At 41.9% G+C, this 17,622-nt stretch overlaps 1 protein-coding gene across 1 annotated transcript in view; it reads left to right on the forward strand.

Annotated features, from left to right (window-relative positions):
* Window positions 1-17,622, forward strand: part of TENM4 (teneurin transmembrane protein 4) — a 603,620-nt gene that overhangs the window by 534,975 nt on the left and 51,023 nt on the right. The window contains exons 22-25 of the mRNA XM_017829261.1: window positions 336-479; window positions 1,499-1,748; window positions 4,260-4,280; window positions 10,517-10,749. Of these exons, the coding sequence (XP_017684750.1) occupies window positions 336-479; window positions 1,499-1,748; window positions 4,260-4,280; window positions 10,517-10,749 (648 nt within the window). The remainder of the gene's footprint in view (window positions 1-335; window positions 480-1,498; window positions 1,749-4,259; window positions 4,281-10,516; window positions 10,750-17,622) is intronic.

The raw sequence follows: 17,622 nt of genomic DNA on the forward strand, positions 1-17,622 counted from the left end.
AAAGAATATCCTGAGTTGGAAGGGACCCCCAGGGATCATCAAGTCCCAATCCTAATATCCATTGTTTTAAAATATGTCTTTAAAACAGTGCCTTTTAAATTTTTAGCACATTTGCCCAACATCTACAACTACATTGACCTTTTTAAATGCAGAATGGACTTTTTAAAGATAAAAAATAATAGGACTGTGCATTATCATAATGACATGTTTTCAATTAAATTAGCAGTCACCTGTAGAAATGCCCCTACCCCTGCTCAGTTGAGACTGTGTGTCCTGGCACTGCATTTCTGGGTTGCTCATCTGGGGGGGGGCTTTGCTTTCTCTCTTGTTCACAGTTTCAGTAGGTTATGAGTATGAATCCTGTCCAGACTTGATTCTGTGGGAGAAGAGGACAGCTGTGCTCCAGGGTTATGAAATTGATGCTTCCAAACTTGGAGGATGGTCCCTGGACAAACACCATGCCCTCAACATACAAAGTGGTAGGTTGTCGGTGACACATAACAGGAATAATGCAGCATTACAAGACCTGGTTTCTTTTTTTCACTAAGAATACAAGAAAAGGAATTAAAAGAAACCTGACCAACACATGTGCTCTCTCATGTGTTTTACTAACAAATTATTTCTAGTAACCTACATTTAGAAGTGATTTGGTATAAAAAATGTAAAAGAAGGTGGCCATCATGAAGTAGTTGAATGTTGGCCTGTCTAACTTTGTGATGTTGCAAAACAAGGGTATTAACAAAGAAAATATTCCTAAAATAACAAAGGGGAGCCTATTCAGATTGGACCTGTCACTGAGCATTAATCCACCCAGACGCATCCTCCAGTGTGCTAGTGTACTTGCAAAATGAGAGGCTTCATGGGTCATAAGGGAGAATGGAAGGTTCCAGAGTCCTTGAAGACTGCTGAGGACTGCAGCAGGGAGGCCTAAAAGCTGATCAGAACATATTCAAAGGTGGAACCATTGTGTCCCTCTGGATAATAGCAGTGGTATGGGAGCAAACATCTAATTCAGCCCACATCACTGCTGAGAGCACTGCACTTAGAGGGAACATAAGCAGAGCTCTTCTAAAACTTTGCAGATGAAACATGTCTCTAGAGAATGTCCCATGGTCTTCCTGTCCCTTATCTCTCCATGAGCTATGTAATTTCTTTTTTTTGCCTGGTAGACAGCAAATTACAGGGCAAGGAGGCACAAAAAGGGCAGGTAAAAGTTCATGAGATGCTGAAAAGTGTATTTCATTCAAAGGTAAAGACGATCGTGTTCTCCCTACACATTTTTCTTCTGCAGGAAATTTAATGGGTCTAAAAAAAATACTTAATTCAGATAAGGGGCTCCTCATTTCAAACTATCACAAAACAATAGTATGAAAGATGATAAAATCCTTGCTACTTGACAAATTCTCCAGTTGGCATCCAGCATTGTCAGTTTGTGCTGCTTTTGGTCTCAGTTTCCCTGTCTCTCTTTAATCTCCTTATTACTGTTTTCTCTCTCTAGGCATCTTGCACAAAGGAAATGGGGAAAACCAGTTCATTTCCCAGCAGCCGCCTGTAATTGGAAGCATTATGGGCAACGGCCGCAGACGTAGCATTTCTTGTCCAAGCTGCAATGGTCTGGCAGATGGGAACAAACTCCTGGCTCCCATTGCCCTAACATGTGGGTCTGATGGAAGCCTTTATGTTGGAGATTTCAACTACATCCGAAGGATCTTTCCCTCTGGCAATGTCACCAACATACTGGAGCTGAGGTACACTGTGCTGAATGTGGCTGTTAGAATTATGCTCTTAACTTCTGCGAAAATGCTATGCACCCAAAAGAAAAATGAGCAAAACTCTTGGAAAAAAAAAGCAAACAACACAGCAAAACAGAGAAAAAGCTGTCCAGATTTGCCTCTTCTGCAACTCTGCTGACTTTGATTTACACCAGAGAAACACAGACCTAGCAAGTTCTTACAGAACTGAATCACATGCCAAAAGTATCGACACATTTCTGTGCTGCTAAATCAAGCTGTGCTGATCTCTGCCTTTTCCTGTAGTCAGAAACCAGTGGGAATTCTGGAAGTTAACAAGCAGCCTCTGAGATAATCTAAACTTAGGACACAGCACTGATGATCATATGTAGAGTTTAGTCAAGACTGATAATCATTCATAATTGAGACAAGATGATCACTCTAGGCAGTCACAGACTGGGATTTTCTATTTGGTTTTGAGGTGACAAATGTATCAGCCCCCTTCAGTTCCCAACTGAACAGCAGTGTCAGGCTGAACATATAGATGGAGCATCTGAAAGTGAAGAGCTTCCTTTTAACCCCAAATAACAAAGCAAAAAAAATATGTTAGAAGAAATAGAGAGGAATGGGGAGGAACATTCATTAAAAACAAGGAAGCAGAGGGAAAAGTATGGATTTGTTACACATTCTGAGAAAATGAAATAAATTGTGACTGAACCACATTTCAAATTGACCTCACTGGGGATATTTTTCCTATCCAGAATTTCCACAATAAATACAATTATCCACTTCAACTCAATGGGGCCTGCTTCTGGGCTCTGTGTGGCCAGACAAGATACAGTTACTGTCAAGTTTTCAATCTGCTAATAATGACTTCACTACAGGAAAGTCAGGTAGAGCTAAAGGAGTCTTTCTGAATGAATCTTCTCTGTGACAGGCCTGAACTCAGGTCCTGAGAAGTCAGTATGAAGTTAGCATGGTAGGAAGGTTCAACATTCCCATTTACCTCTCAAGATCTGGTCTGAAAATGCGAATCTTCTGCAAAGTAAGACCCTCCCTCCTCTACTCAGATTTAATATCCCTTCTGAGGACAAACATAAGACTTCATTTCTGCAAGGACTGCAGCAAAATTCACGCAAGACCCCATTAATTCCTCCTTTACAAATATGCCATAATTATTAAACCTTGCTGAAGGTCTTTATTTGGCACACAGAACCATCATTGTAGATCATGTTGTATGGAAAAAAAAAAAAAGCCCAGCCAGCCACCACACGGCTGGAGCTTACAGAAAACTACCTTGGTACACACACCTCAGAGGACTGGGGTACCTTTTGCGTAAACAAGCAGGAACCTTATTCTAGCTATTCTGTTTCCTGATACATGAGAACATAATATCTCTCATGTTTGTAAGGTGGGAAGCTGGAATAAACCTTCAGACCTGGTCCTCGTTAAAGAATGTAATATTATTCCAGTGCCAGAAAATTATTTTAATGACCAAAGGTGAGATTTCCAGAAGAGTCTAGGTAAACCCAGATCCCATTGCAACTGAGTGGGATTAATAGTTCAGTCCCAAAAGTACAATTTTAAACCCCAATCCCTGTTTCACTGTCAGTGGAAATACCAGACCCATCAGAGGTTTTGCAGAGTATTTTCTCATTGGAAAAGAGAAAATTGGAAGCCTTGACAGAGTGGCCTTGCTGGCTGTTGTGTAGAGCCACAGAGTTAAATTTACTCCAGAGTTAAATCTGCTGGAACGATTGCTGCTTCATCTGTGCAAACACTTAGGTTACTGGATCTAATAAACATTTCTTCACTCTGGTGTGCTATAAAGTAAGTGGGTTCAGATGTCGGCTGGCTAAAAGCTGTGGAGGAAAGCCATTGCATTTGGACTAAATGGAGTTTGCTTGTGTCTTCTCAGATCAGCATCTCCTTTGAGATTAACATCCTCACTATTTGGCTCTGGGGTTTGTTTGGGAGGGTGGTTTTTGAGTGTAGTGTTCTGGAAAGCAAATGCACTGTGGGTTGTAGATAGCTGCAGCTGGGTATGTAACTTAGATGTATGAAAAATGTCCAGCTCAGCATAATTTCAGTCCTCTGGGCAGGAGTTCACGAGGTTATGGCAATGAACTGCCACCCATAACTGTGCAACTCTTAAGTTACCTTTGTAAATCACAAGGTGTTTCTTTCACTGAGAGTGAAAAAAACTGTAAAGATATCTGCATCTACATCTGTTTAGTTCAGTGCTGCACTCAATGATAAAATCTGCCTGGTCCTATCTCTTACGTAAGTGAATAACTCCAAGCAGGTGAGATCACACTTCCTTTGTGATATGCAGCAGTACATAAGTGAGCTCACTGCCAAGTAATATCCAATATAAAATACATCAGTGTCATTCCAGCTAAGTCTTTATTTATTATTGCATTGTATGATACAGTTACTGTCAAGTTTTCAATCTGCTAATAATGCATCGAACCAAGCTGCTAACACCTCATTCTTTCTTCTATTCCCTGCTTTCCTGTCTTCTGTCAGAAATAAAGATTTCAGACATAGGTAAGCCAACCAGTGGAGAATTCTTATGCTGCTCCCTGTCTTGTTGCATGTTGTTACACAGTGAGCCACAAGTGCCATTTCCAGATGATTCAATAGCAAATGAAGCTGGCATGATTAAAACTGGCATAGGCAATCAGTCATCAGAACTGGGAGCCATTAATCACAATGCTGAGCTGTGCAGGCTTCTGCATGAGCTGTTATAGCTGGAGACAGGGGAAGTACAGGCAGGAGAAGCAGGGTAACGAGAGGAGGAGGGGGGGAAGGAAAAATGGGTGGGAATTAACCAAGAAAGTACAATGGGAACAGCATCAGGATACAGGTCACTGGAATAGCTAGGATGCAAAAATAATTCTCATACAGTGAAAACTCTTCCTTTTGAGTTTGGGGCGTTTCATGGGCATAATGAAGATCCATATGTCCCCCAGCACCACCCCCTGGGGGAAGTAAGTTTTTGTAACTTTTTCAGTCTGAGTTCTTCATAGAGAGCTTTGGCACGTGAAAGTCTGTCAGGCTCAGATAGGAGGTAGTGCAACTCAGAACCTTAGCCAGGAAATGCAATAAAAAAGAGTAATGACAAGAAAACAAGATGAAAGAAAGACTCCTAAATTGGAGCTTTGTCACTAAGAATATTTGTCACTTGGGTTCACTGGAGTTTCAGTGGGTTTGATCCAATCAGTTTCATTCCGGAAGATGTCAAATTCCTGTCACTGCCTGTGTTTACAACGACTTCTCTGACTCTGACAGGTTTCCCATCCTTCTCCCTGGTTGCTTTTCTAAATTAGAAGCTTAGACTGTGGAGCTGGGATTTTTTTGCGTGTGTGTGTTTAGTTTTCTTTTGTATTTGGGATTGGGGATTTTTCTTGCTACATGCTTTTCATGTACTGCTTCTTTGACTTCATAGAGGCTATGCAAAACCAGAAATGTTCCTTTTATCTGCATGCCTGGAAATGAAATGGAGTAGAAGCTGGGTTTTTGTCTTATTGCCAGAACAATAATGAAGGGCTGAGCTTCACGGCATAATGGACTGGCCCAAAGCGTCTATTAGCAGGGCTGGGAGGTTGGTACTCAAGACCTTTTCACTGACTGTCTTCATCAGGCTGAGTTCCAGCCCCCAGCTCCTCTTTCACATCATTTGAAGGCAATAGAAAAACTCATTTCTCTTTGGAACAGCCAGGTTATATCCTTAATGCCCAAGAAGTACACAGCCACTAAAGTGCACCTGCTTTGTCTGTGAAGGGCAGCATCTGAATACCTGTTTTGAGAAGAGGTTTTATATACGAAAGCAGTAACTCAGGGAAGAAATATGGATGGTCACAAATGTTGTAGATGCCATCAGAGCCTTACAAATTTGGTAGGGCTTCAGCATTTAGGCAGTTCCTAAATGCTGAGAGATTAGGTGAAAGAAATCCAAGACATGCCTGCTCCAATGCAGGCCAAAGGGGAATCAGGGAGGGAGGAGGTGAGGAGATCCGGATCAAATACTCCCATCTGTTACTACATTAAGGGAGTCACCTGTCTGAGTTAGTGTCTATTCTGTGTCATTTGCCATAATATTTCTTGTTAGGAAGCGTCTTCATTCCTGAGCCACAGGGAAATGAGTGGGTTTAGTCTCAGCTAAAGCTCAAGTGCTCTGAACTGGAAGCTCCTAAACTTAACACCGATGAAGGTCTACAGTGCAAAGGGTGAGATCCACAGGACTGAGTCTTAGTGTTTTGGAAAAGCTGAAATTCATATGCAAAAGCTTCCTCAGTGCAAGGGAAAGGGAAAGTCAAAAAGCATCACCAAATAATGATACCTGCTCTGCAGGAACGTGGAGGGCAGTGAGGCATTTCTGTCTTGAAAATATGCAAAAAGTGGCCACACTTTAATTTATTCTTCCTTTCTTGTTTCCATTCATACCTTAGAGAGACAAATCTACAATTAGTGGCAAAGAGAGAGATCCCAGAAAACTGCCCTAGGATCAGATCAAAAGTGTTTTGCGGTCGCTGGCTTGGCTTATGGCACTGTTATAAAGTTTTATTATCCAGTGTGTGACACTAGAAGAGCTTTGGGCATCACACACAAACTGCAAACACTAAAAGACCAAGAGTAAATTCAGCTCACTGCGCTGTGTGGCCTCCTTATTAATCTACTGAATGTCATCCAGGGAAAAAAGACCAGTACCTCACACAAGCTACAATAAAATCCTCTGGTTTTGAGCTGCAGGGTGCTTAGCATGGAGCCATGGAAACAGCCCCACTGAACAAAAGCCGGTTGGCTGCAGGAATTTGGTAGTTCTTTAGTCACCAGCAAATGCATGTGGCCAGCAACGCTCACAGGGGAAGTGGGTAGCTGGCACAGAAAATGTTAGAGTTGGTTTCATGTCTTTGAAGAGGGACATCAGATTTAAAGAAGCCCCAGGGGTTTATTCAGATCAGTGGTTTATGGGTAAATAACTCTGGTGTGTGACTGCTCTTGTCTGTTGACCACAGTGGGAGCCAGAGCTGTACTGTTACCAATAATAAAAGTTGTCCTTGGAGAAGGTGGTAGATGCTTTTGTATTTGAGAAACTAAGATGCAGTTCATCTTGTAAAATAAATGTTGAAAATAGTTAGGCAAGTCTTACCCAAAAAGACTATATTTCTCTCCACTGCCTGTAAAGAGAGTTAAGGCAGCCAGCTCTGATACCATCTGATACTAGGCATCGACCTTGTAACCATCTGAAGCTTGGTGCTATGAATACCCTGGCATTTTAGAGAAGCCAATGAAAAGGTGCGGTTTGCTGTGCTGACGTACTGTAAGGAACTGGCTGAAACCAGGAACCCTGTCCCTTTTCTCACTGGCTTCCCACTCTGGAGCAGGAGGTTCCTTCCTCAGACTCCTCCAAAACATGGGCTCTGGGCCCAAAGAGATAATATCAGCCTTTGCTCAAAGCCTGTGCATCTATCATAGTACAGCTGAAGCAATCCATAAGTGTCACATCTCTGCATGTTCACCCAACTTTTTGTCCCTTTCCTTCCCCATGTGTCTGTATAAGGAATCATGTAAAGCACAAGCACTTTAAAATGGAGTTTGAGTTCCTTGGTGTACCTGCAGAGTTCCCCAAATGGTACTGGTACGATCCTGTCCCGACAATGAGAATGAAAATGTAAGGGGGCAAGACAGATGTGTGGGAGAGCCTATATGCAACCCTGAACAACAGGGATCACTGTGGACTTGGAAGCTTTCCCTATAATTTGCCAGCACATCACTGTATCACAAGCATTCAGGAAAGCAATATCACCTCCATTTCACTTTGGCCTGCAGAACTTCTGCCTATGAAACTGTCCTCATTCCCAGTGACTACACCATCGTGCCCACAAATACCCACTGAAGTGTCTGTTCTTGGCTGGGGACCAGCCCACCCCATCCCTGAAACTTCAGGTTGTTGCTTCCGGGGCTTAAAATATCAATGCAATGCTAGGGCTTTCTTCTAACAAAAGTGTAATAGCTAAAGGAACACTCTGAATGGGATATCAGCTCTTCCCCCACAGTCCTTTTCTAGTAGTAGTGTCAATATGAGGGATAAATATTCTAAGACTACAAATACTGTAACTGATTATATTTACTGAATAGTAAAAAGTCCTGTCTTCTGTTTTGGGCCGTTGTCTAGCTGAGCAATGAGAGAGGATGAAAGTCTTCTCTGCTTCACCCCAGGCAGATTTATTTCAGTTGTTGTTCAGTTCAGTCCAATTTACCACTTAGATTTGCCTATTGATTGTGGCTTTAAATAAAAAACAAAGGCCCAGTGTTCCTGGCTGCAGTGCTCGTGCATTATCACAGATGAAGGGAAGCAGTCTGGGAGTTTTTACATGACTAACATGTTTATTTAACATCTCTCATCCTGAAAGATCTGAAAGTGATAAAGAAAAGATTCAGTGTGTAACACTGTGCAATTCGTGCAAGGGCAGACACCTTCCCCATATAGCATTGAAAACTGTTGGCAGAGGCTAGTGGAGTAAATTCCAGCTTGACTATTGTCAACAGTTTGTTTTAGTGTCTATTCTGCACAGGAGCTGGGAATAGGAAAGAGTTTTAAGATCTTTCTTTTTTACAGAAGGTTGTAATCAATAATAAAATGCACCAGAGTGAGGCTGTGAAATCCAAAATAAATCACAATGATAGTGGTGGGAGAGGGGAGCAGGAACTTCCATTTCTGCCCACATTTTTCTTCTTCTTTGAGGAAGTCAAAATTTGCCTTTGCCCATCTGCTGATAGCCTAGTGTAAGACTCAGGGAAAGGTTTCTGTGCTTGACAGGCAAAGATGCTAGAGGATTACAGTGTGCCATCAAAACTGTCCTCCTCTTGTCCACCTGTCATGCAAAATACAGATTATGAACAGCTCAAAAGCTGACTTTCAGCTGGGCTTTGTTAGGACAGTCAGCAGAAAATTTAAGGCCCTGATCAAAATGGATGATGGATTCCCACAGGGAACTTCTTCCACCGGGGTTGAAGCCAGTTCCTTAGTGTGAGTGACATGCAGGTAAATGAAATAATACCCTCCCAGCCTGCTGTCATTGGGAAGGAATAGAGATGGTGACTGAACTGTCAGGCTGGAGCTGTCTCGAAGGTCAGAGCATTTTATTTAGCAAGAATCAGTGTCATTTGCGGAGATGAAATCTGTTCAGACTTTGGTAAGATAAACCACAAGGGTTATTCAAGAATAAATCAGAAAGGTGCTTTGCCCTCTCCCCCATAAAGTATTAAGTAATTTGAATGAAGATCTAACTTACTGCTTTTTTAAGCCGAGCATAATTCACTAGTTTTTACATGTCTGAAGAATGGTTTATTTTCCTAACATAAAGGTTGAAAGACAAAAGAATTCTCTTATTATAAGGAATAGAGTCAACTATGATTGACACTCAAGTCTCTAACCATCTTCTCCTGGAACAGTTCCACTAAGTGCAAAATAGTGAACTATGGTCTAGATTTTTTTTATGAATTCTTGGGACTTGATGAGTTTGGACAGCTTGAAAGTGTTCTGGAGAATAGTAGTGTGGTGGGGGGAAACAGTTTTCCCCCCTGAAGTTATAAAATGGTAAAACCCCAGGGGGTGGTGACCCTTGAAGTTTTGAGGCTCTCAAACCATGACAAGTAGACACTTTCATACTTGTTCTAATTATTACTTAGCCTTTCCTTAAAAGGAAGGAGACCTATGCAGCAGGGGTTACAAGTCTAATCCGTTGGTTTCAGGCTTAGAAGAGATACAGTTCAGTACACACTAGTAGTAAACACTTAATAAAGGAAGTTAATAGCTTAAGTATCTATATTAAACTATAGGTAAAATTCTTGCAAAACAGTTTTTTAAGTTATGTCTAAACTCATCTGGTTGTTTTTTAATGGCCAGTCCCATTGGATGCTTTCCATGAGGTGGATTCTAGTCTATTAATTTCTTCAGTCTTGAGCTCATTTAGTGTTGCAGTTGTGGAGCTAAAAACATTATCATTCTGTCTGCTCACGCTGTTTCCTCAGCCACCCTTTTTTTATGTCCAAGGAAGCAGTGAGCGAATGGGGTTTAACAGGGGACCAATATTAGGGTTCCTCAGCCTAATCCCAGTTCATGCATTACTTGGGGAAAAATGTGCCACTCAGGGAATTATTTTGTTTCTCTCATCATTGAGGGCCAACTGAATTCAGCGGTAGGATTCCCTTAATCTTTGCCAGGGCAGTACAGCACTTCAGAATCTTTTCTGGAGTCAGCAAGAGCACCAAATGAGCCTTGATGAAGTGATCTTGCAGGATGTATCTTCAGATGCTTTATACAGGGAGAGTGCTTTTAGGGTTTGCATTAGGATCTTTGTTGGGAGGGCAGATTTTTTTTTTTAATTATTATTTGTTCTATTTCCCTAGTGTTCATTTCCCTTCACTTTCTGGCACTGCACTAACACCGGTTTCAGGACTATAGCTATAACAAGCAAATTAAGCAAACACAGTCACTGGGACTCAACCTTTGGTAGTTCCTGGCATGATTTTGGCTCAGGTCAGAGAGCCCTTTCCTTTGGTTGCTTCCCTCCATGCTAGAGAGCACTCCTGACACAGCAATCAGGATCCTGTGCTTTAACACACCCTGTTCTAACATTATCCGATACAGCACTCCTTCACTTTCCCAGTGTTTCTCTGCCCTGTGTGTTTTTACTCTCTAAAGTGCTTGCATTGCCTGTTGTCTCAAGGAAACAAATAATCCAAAAAATTAATACTGTCATACCCTTGTTTTTCAGCCACAGCCCAGCTCATAAGTATTACTTGACCACAGATCCAATCACCGGCTCCATCTACCTCTCCGACACCAACAGCCGACGTATCTATAAAATCAAGTCAACCACATCAGTGAAAGACATTGTGAAGAATTCAGAGGTTTTGGCTGGAACTGGGGATCAGTGCCTCCCATTCGATGATACCCGCTGCGGAGATGGAGGCAAAGGCACTGATGCCACCCTTACAAATCCCAGGGGTGAGACTGCTTCTTCTTCCCAGGCTTTTTAAAGGGATCTTCTTGAAAGTAGGTTGTTTAGTCACACTGGAGACTGCTCTCCTTTCCAGTCCAGAAAATACTCTCAGATTTTGCAAGCCTTCCCCACAAACACATCCTAAGGGCTTGCTTCTGGAAATAATTATGTCTCACCCTCAGCCAGTCCTGTCCTGGTTCTTCATATTGATGTGGCTGGGAGGAGTGCCAAACCAGAGGGGTGTAGTGATGGGCACATGCCCATAGGGCAATAGAATAAATCCATCCATCTCTTTTATAGCCATTTAGCCACTACTCCTCCTTACCAGCAGCGCTTGGTCCATCCCAACCTGGACTGGATTCACTAACGTCCAGTTAGTGAAGCTAACTGAGGCTTTCTTGGCATTAAAAAAAAAGTTTTATAACCACTGACATAGATATATATATAAAATGGCAGCAAAACCAACATACAGCTCAGAGATATGTAAACTGAGGTTCAGACATTTATGTTATATGTCATGGCATCCAGCTTAAATCCTATAGGGGTGGATACTAATTTTGATATGGTAATGGTCCAATTCAGCGTAATTTCACCTGGTTCAAACATACTGAAATGAGATAAAAGCACAGTCAAATCTGAATAAAAGCATCACACAGCCTTCATGACTGTGAAATAAATTGTTCAAAACAGGTTTAGCCAAACATATGCACTCCTGTGTGTAGCCAAGACTTCAGTCTGGCAGTCTCAAGGTAACAAGCTCTGCAGATGGAGGATGTCGCTCCTCCCAGCTGTCCACAGCTCCTTGGAAAAAAAACACTCAGGAGGTATAGAGATGAGGTGGAAGGTACTGTTGTTGCACACACTTTCAACAGTGTCTATGTAGAGGGATGAGAAGGATGCCCATGCAGGAATGTTGTTTGAGATATGGCATTTTTGCCTGTTATATGTCTTCTTTTGCCCAGCTGTTAAGAGTGTGAGGAGTCATTTATAGGTTCTTGGCTTTGACATCAGTGTGCTGCAGGTTTTCTTTTCCATTGCGTCAGGGGGTGGTAGTCCCCTCCTTCCTCGCCACAGCAGTGTCCAAGCTTATCCCAACCTCTTTGTAAAGCAATCTACCAGCAAAACCTGGGAATCATTTAACAAATGTCCGTGCCCACAGCAGGGGGTTTGGACTAGATGGCTTTTAATGGCCTCTTCAAACCCAAACCATTCTATGATTCTATGGTAAGTTATTTCATTAAGAGCAGACAAGATGAAGTCCGCTGAGTTGTTGTTTCTTTTCTTGGCTAGACTATGGAGACAGGCAAAGACAGTTGGAGTAGTTCAGTCTGAAGAAGAGAAGGCTCTGGGGAGACCTTAGAGACCCTTCCAGTGCCTAAAGGGGCTCCAAGAGAGGTAGAGAGGGATTTTTGATAAGGGCGTGGAGTGATAGGGCAAGGAGGAATAGCTGCAAACTGAAGGGCATGTTTATATTATATATAAAGAAGTAATTCTTTACTGTGAGGGTGGTAAAGCACTGGCACAGGTTGCTCAGAGGAGCTGTGGATGCCCCATCCCTGGAAGTTGTTCAAGGCCAGGATGAGGCTTTGAGCAACCTGGCCTAGTAGAAAGGTGTCCCTGCCCATGGCAGGGGTTGGGAACCAGATGATCTTTAAGGTGCCCTCCAACCCAAACCATTCAATGATTCCATAGTTCTTAGGAAGTTATTTCTCATGACATGGAGATGACATTGTTGTTACTGAATCCAAGAAACCCATACTGATTTAGTGACCTTTTGTGTCAGGTCTAGTTGTGATTTTTTAAATTTTTTTTTAGTTACATGTTGGCTATCTGTTTCCTGGCAGGATGCAGAAAAATATACCTCGGGAAACCTGTTTTCTTTGCCAAAAAGCATCAAAAGCCAAACTTCTACGCTTGTAATGTTCAAAGAGCCTGTCATGGTTTCCAAGCACTCCAGAATCACACGAGTTGACCATTATATTGGGCTAAAGTATTGCCAGAAGCACAGGTATAGAAAGGGAACAACTACTTGTCGTCAGGTGGCAGTATAGAAATGGTCTCACTGAAATGAGAAGGCTGAGTGAAAAGAAAAAAAAAGTGACTTGGGCAGAGAGATTCAGGCAGTCCAGCAGATGAGTTATGAGATCAGGGAATCCAGAAATTTGTAATCCAGCTTACTGCACCATTTTGAACTTCAACCAGTGCCAAAAAAAAATAACCCACAACTTTTGTTGGACTTCTTTTCTCTCTTGTACAAGACAAGAAGAATATTATTCATTTCCCTCCGTGGGTGGATATTGCAAGGTTTAGATGACTTATGTTTCTGCTTTGCTATAGCAAACAGAGTTCAAAGCTTTCAGCACTGAAATCCTTCTTGTTGGCAATCGAAGCGCTCAGGAGGCTCGTCTCCCACCTCAATCTTATAACAGCAAGATTCTCAAGTAGTTCATGCATTCATTCTTCACAGCTTCAAAATTCCACTAAACAGAAGTAAATGGAGGGTAAAAGAGGAAATTACGCAAAACAGAATGACAACAAGAAAATAATAATCCAGAAAGCCCACACTGCCATTGCAAAGTTCCTAAACAGTGTTCCCTGATCTGATTCTAACCTGAGTTTGCAAAGTCTGCTGAGGCAATCGCTGTGACAGGCATGACTCACTCCCCATTCAACTCAATAAACGATGAGCAGTGTAAACTCGTGCTGACAATGTAACGTCACCATTGTGTATAGTTTCATGGTGTTCATCCCAGCAGGAAAAACTAGAAATGCTCTTCCTTCATATGATCGTATTTCATAATAGTTCAAAATAAAAATGATTTATTGTAAAAGTAACCAGTGCTCTCAGGTGACCCTCTGCTTCCCTGTCTTGGCAGGCAAATAAACACTCATAAGAAAATGGTCAGAGGAAATTTGGAAACAATTCTGTAGCTGTGGGAGATATCAGGTGGCCAGGGAAGGACTTAGAAAGTTCAGTTCTTCAAGAATTCTCAAGCTCTTCACAAGACTCTACTTTTTAAGGCTAGAGCTGCTTTTTTCTCTGAACATAATTGCTTCATGCAAAGTAGGATTTCTGTATTTTAAGGACAACTTTTCACTTTTTCAAAAATTTTAAGGAATCAAAGTCTTGCCTTTCATGATGTTTTAATTAGCTGATATTTGCAGCTTGCTGGAAAAGACTGAGGGAATACCCTCCTGCCAGACGAAAAACTGCAATTCATGCAGAATCAGTCATGAGTTGTCAACATGTACTTTTGAATATACTTTTAGCCTCTTGGACCAGCCAAACCTCTGGTCTAAGCAGATTTTTTGGCTCTCTTGTCAGTGGAAAGAAACTAGTACCCTGAAGGTGGTTTGTTCTATGCCAATGCATGTATTCAAGGTGGTATGAACCACATTCTGGGAATACAGGTCTCCTCCTGGATCTGATAGCCTGAAGAATGAGGTCCCCACTGCAGCAAACATTGTTCAGAATGGTTCTCTACTTTCTGAGCAGCAACCTTTTCCCCATAGTTTTGATCATTTCTTCCAGTTCTCACCTCAACTCCCCTGAGTTCAGAGTGGATAATTTCTTAGAATCATTAAATGGTTTGGGTTGGAAGGAACCTTCGAAGATTATCTAGTTCCAACCGCCCTGACATGGGCAGGGACACCTTCTAATAGGCCAGCTTGCTCAAAACTCTATCCAACATGTCCTTGAACACTTTCAGGGATGGGGCAGCCACAGCTTCTCTGGGCAAGCTGTTCAATGCCTCACCACCATGACCACCATGACAGGGAAAAATTTCTTCCTAATCTATAATCTAAATCCACCCTGGTTTAGTTCAAAACCATTATTCCTTATCCTGTCAATACATTTCTTTGAAGTACCTTCTGGATAGAGGTTCTTGTCTCACTTCACTGAAGGAGAGAAAACTCCCTTTAGATGATCAGCTTAGAAAAGACATTACGAGAGATAAAACCCTACAAGAATTTCACACTTCACCTATCTTTGGCTTCTCTATTAAAGGTAGGCTACACAAACATAGGACAGGTAGATCCATGGATGAAATAGGGGTGGCAGTGGTTTGGTCAGGGTATTTATCACAGCTATTAGGAACCAGTCTGATATTTCCAATTCATTTGCCACAGTGCACAGCAAAGCTTTTGGATGCTAATGAATTTCAATATATCCTTGCAAATTAAAGTGTTACCACTTCCTAATTATAATCTGCTAATAATGATCCTCTTCTACAAGCAATCTAAAGAAAAATTAAAACTTCAGCTTGTCAAAGCATTTCTTTTCATCTGAGTACTCACCAGTGGTTCTTCTCGGGAAAATGTTGTGGCAGAGAAATTACCATGGAGCCTGCAATTAAGAGAAATTGCAGTGACAAGACTGACAAAATAGGAAGAAGGCTTCAGAAGGGACATGGGGAGGGAGAGGGCATCTCATTCATTTAGCACCATAACACCAATGCAAAATGAAGTAATTAATTTGGGGACAGATTGCTTCCTTCACTGTGTCCTGCTGAATGTGTAAACAAAATCTCAGTTGTTTGCTAAGTGTTCAAGAGTTTGACAGAATTAAATGAAAAAACTCAACCCTCCAGAATCTGTTAACATTTTCATTATCAGATAATAATAGAAGGACCATTTCAGGGAAGACCAGAGGCTGAGGGAAGAAAATATCTTGTCTCTTACTGTGGCCAAAAAGTCACACAGGGAAATGTGTGAATGGTCTCACATGAGTGGTCAATGATAGAGGGGTCTTTCTCTGCTGTCACTCCAGATGCTAGTCATCAACATCTAGGGGACTTTCTGAAGAGATTGCACTTGGACCTATGCTTAGATGCCACCATAAATTGGCTTAGGAACCTCCCTAAACACCTAATTTTGTTCTTCCAGGCACCCTGTGCTAATAATTTCCACAATTTCATTAACGAGGTCATGAAAAAGGGTGGTTCTTTTGAGGCCAGATCACTGTTAACTGTTCTTCTCCCTGTGCCTTTCCTAATCTTTACCTATAGTTCCCTCCTTGACTAGTGCAGAGCACAAAGCTGATCTTTGCAGAAAACTTTTTGTGGGAATTCCTGTGAGCTCTTTTTCAGATTGTCATTGCATATGGGTAGTTGGGCTTTCCCCTTCCCCTGTGAATTCCTCTGTACTTATTGACATTGATTTTCATCTACCATTTTATGACTCAGTCATTCAGCATCCAGTCAGACAAGAAAGCTTTAAATTTAGATGTCTTTAAGCACCTTTTTTTTAGTTAAAAGGTTTTTTTTCCCTTTCTGTTTTTCCTAACTAGAGCTAGATGCACAATGTAATCACTTCTAGCAGTTTGTATTCTAGGACAAACTCACCATGTACCAGTAGCTATTTGAAGCATAACATTGTGGTGTCACCTCTTCATGCTACAAGGTCCTGACATTTCAAGCAAATGTCATCATGTCACAACTTTCTATCATCACAGCTCTCTGGTGTGATGCAAATGGGGCTACAAGCCCTTGTTTCTTAAGAGATCTCTGTTTATCCAAGGGGAGCCAGCATGATTTCGTAATGTATGTATTTCATATCTCAGAACCTAAAGTTCTGCAACGCTACCTGGGTAGTGGCAGCAGATGTTTCCTCTCAGAAGCTGTGAGGTTGAGCTTTGAGCTATATGCTGAAAATCTTTAATTCCCTTGTGTTCCTATGGAAACATGAGAGGGGCCTTCTGCCAAAACATGCCAAGGCCTTTGGCTTAACAAGTGTAACATGTGTATTACCCATTTCTGTGCCCATTTGCAGGAGCCAGCTCTCAGCACTGGAATTGTGCCATTATCAGAAAGGAAACACAGAAAGGTCCAATCTAACCTCTACAATCTGCTGCAAAGAAAGCATGAGATGCTTCTCTTCCTCTTCACAGAAGTCATCCATCCAAAGACTTGTCTGTGGGAGAGCAGGGCTCCTCTCTGTAATTAATTTTGATTCCAAGACAATCAGCTTAAGTTAGGAAGGAATTGGAGTAGATGCCATGTGAGGAGCATGTGCAAATAGGAATTTGGGGCTTTGGCAAACTGGAAACTCTGCTTCCCTGGAGAACATCTCAGGAAATGTGAGGCAATTGAGATTGCTTAACCTCCATGAAAGAGGGATAAACAGAAAAGTGCTCTGTGATAAGAACACATATACATGCCATTGCCCTGGAGCAGGGTGATAAGCAGTAACTTTGCTATCCCACTTTAACTTACTCAGGTGTGTAAGCTCTTTGTCTAAGCTGGAATGCAAAATGAGGTTGTGCTCTATCACGTGATCAGAGCTGGCTCAAGAACCAAAGTGTGTCCAAGTTATTATTGCTGTAACTGGGTAATCAGATCAGCCATCAAACCCCGGCATTGCACACACTGAGCGACTGTCAGCATACACTGCTGATAAGTCCAATCCAATACATATGGAACTAGGTAAGAGAGAAAATTCTGCCTCAGTTAAAATCACATTATCCAGCCTGCCACCCTTCACTGGCTTTTGGCTTGTCACACAAACTAATGGAAAGACACCCTAAAAAATACTTGTTGTGAACCAAGAAATGAGTAAGAGACTCTCGTGTTTGATAAAAGCCAGTTAAGATCAACTAAACCCTCTATCATGCCTCTTCCTAAAAAGCACATCTACCATATTGCTTAAAGAGCTCAGTTGTGTTCCTAGTTGTCAAGCAAGTACCAGCAAACATGAAAGAACTTGCCCTTATGCTGGCAAAATAATTAGAGGAGCAGTAACCTCCAACAGCAGATGCCAGCAACAGGTGACATGTGCCAGTATCCTGGATGACTCATTGGACAGGGCACCAGCCAGGGCACAGTGCTGACACATCTCATGGTAGGTGAAGACAGCTTCCAGAAAGCCATGGATGCCAG

The sequence above is a fragment of the Lepidothrix coronata genome, unplaced genomic scaffold, assembly GCF_001604755.1.
Source record: "Lepidothrix coronata isolate B3197 unplaced genomic scaffold, Lepidothrix_coronata-1.0 Scaffold161, whole genome shotgun sequence".
Classification (NCBI taxonomy): domain Eukaryota; kingdom Metazoa; phylum Chordata; class Aves; order Passeriformes; family Pipridae; genus Lepidothrix; species Lepidothrix coronata.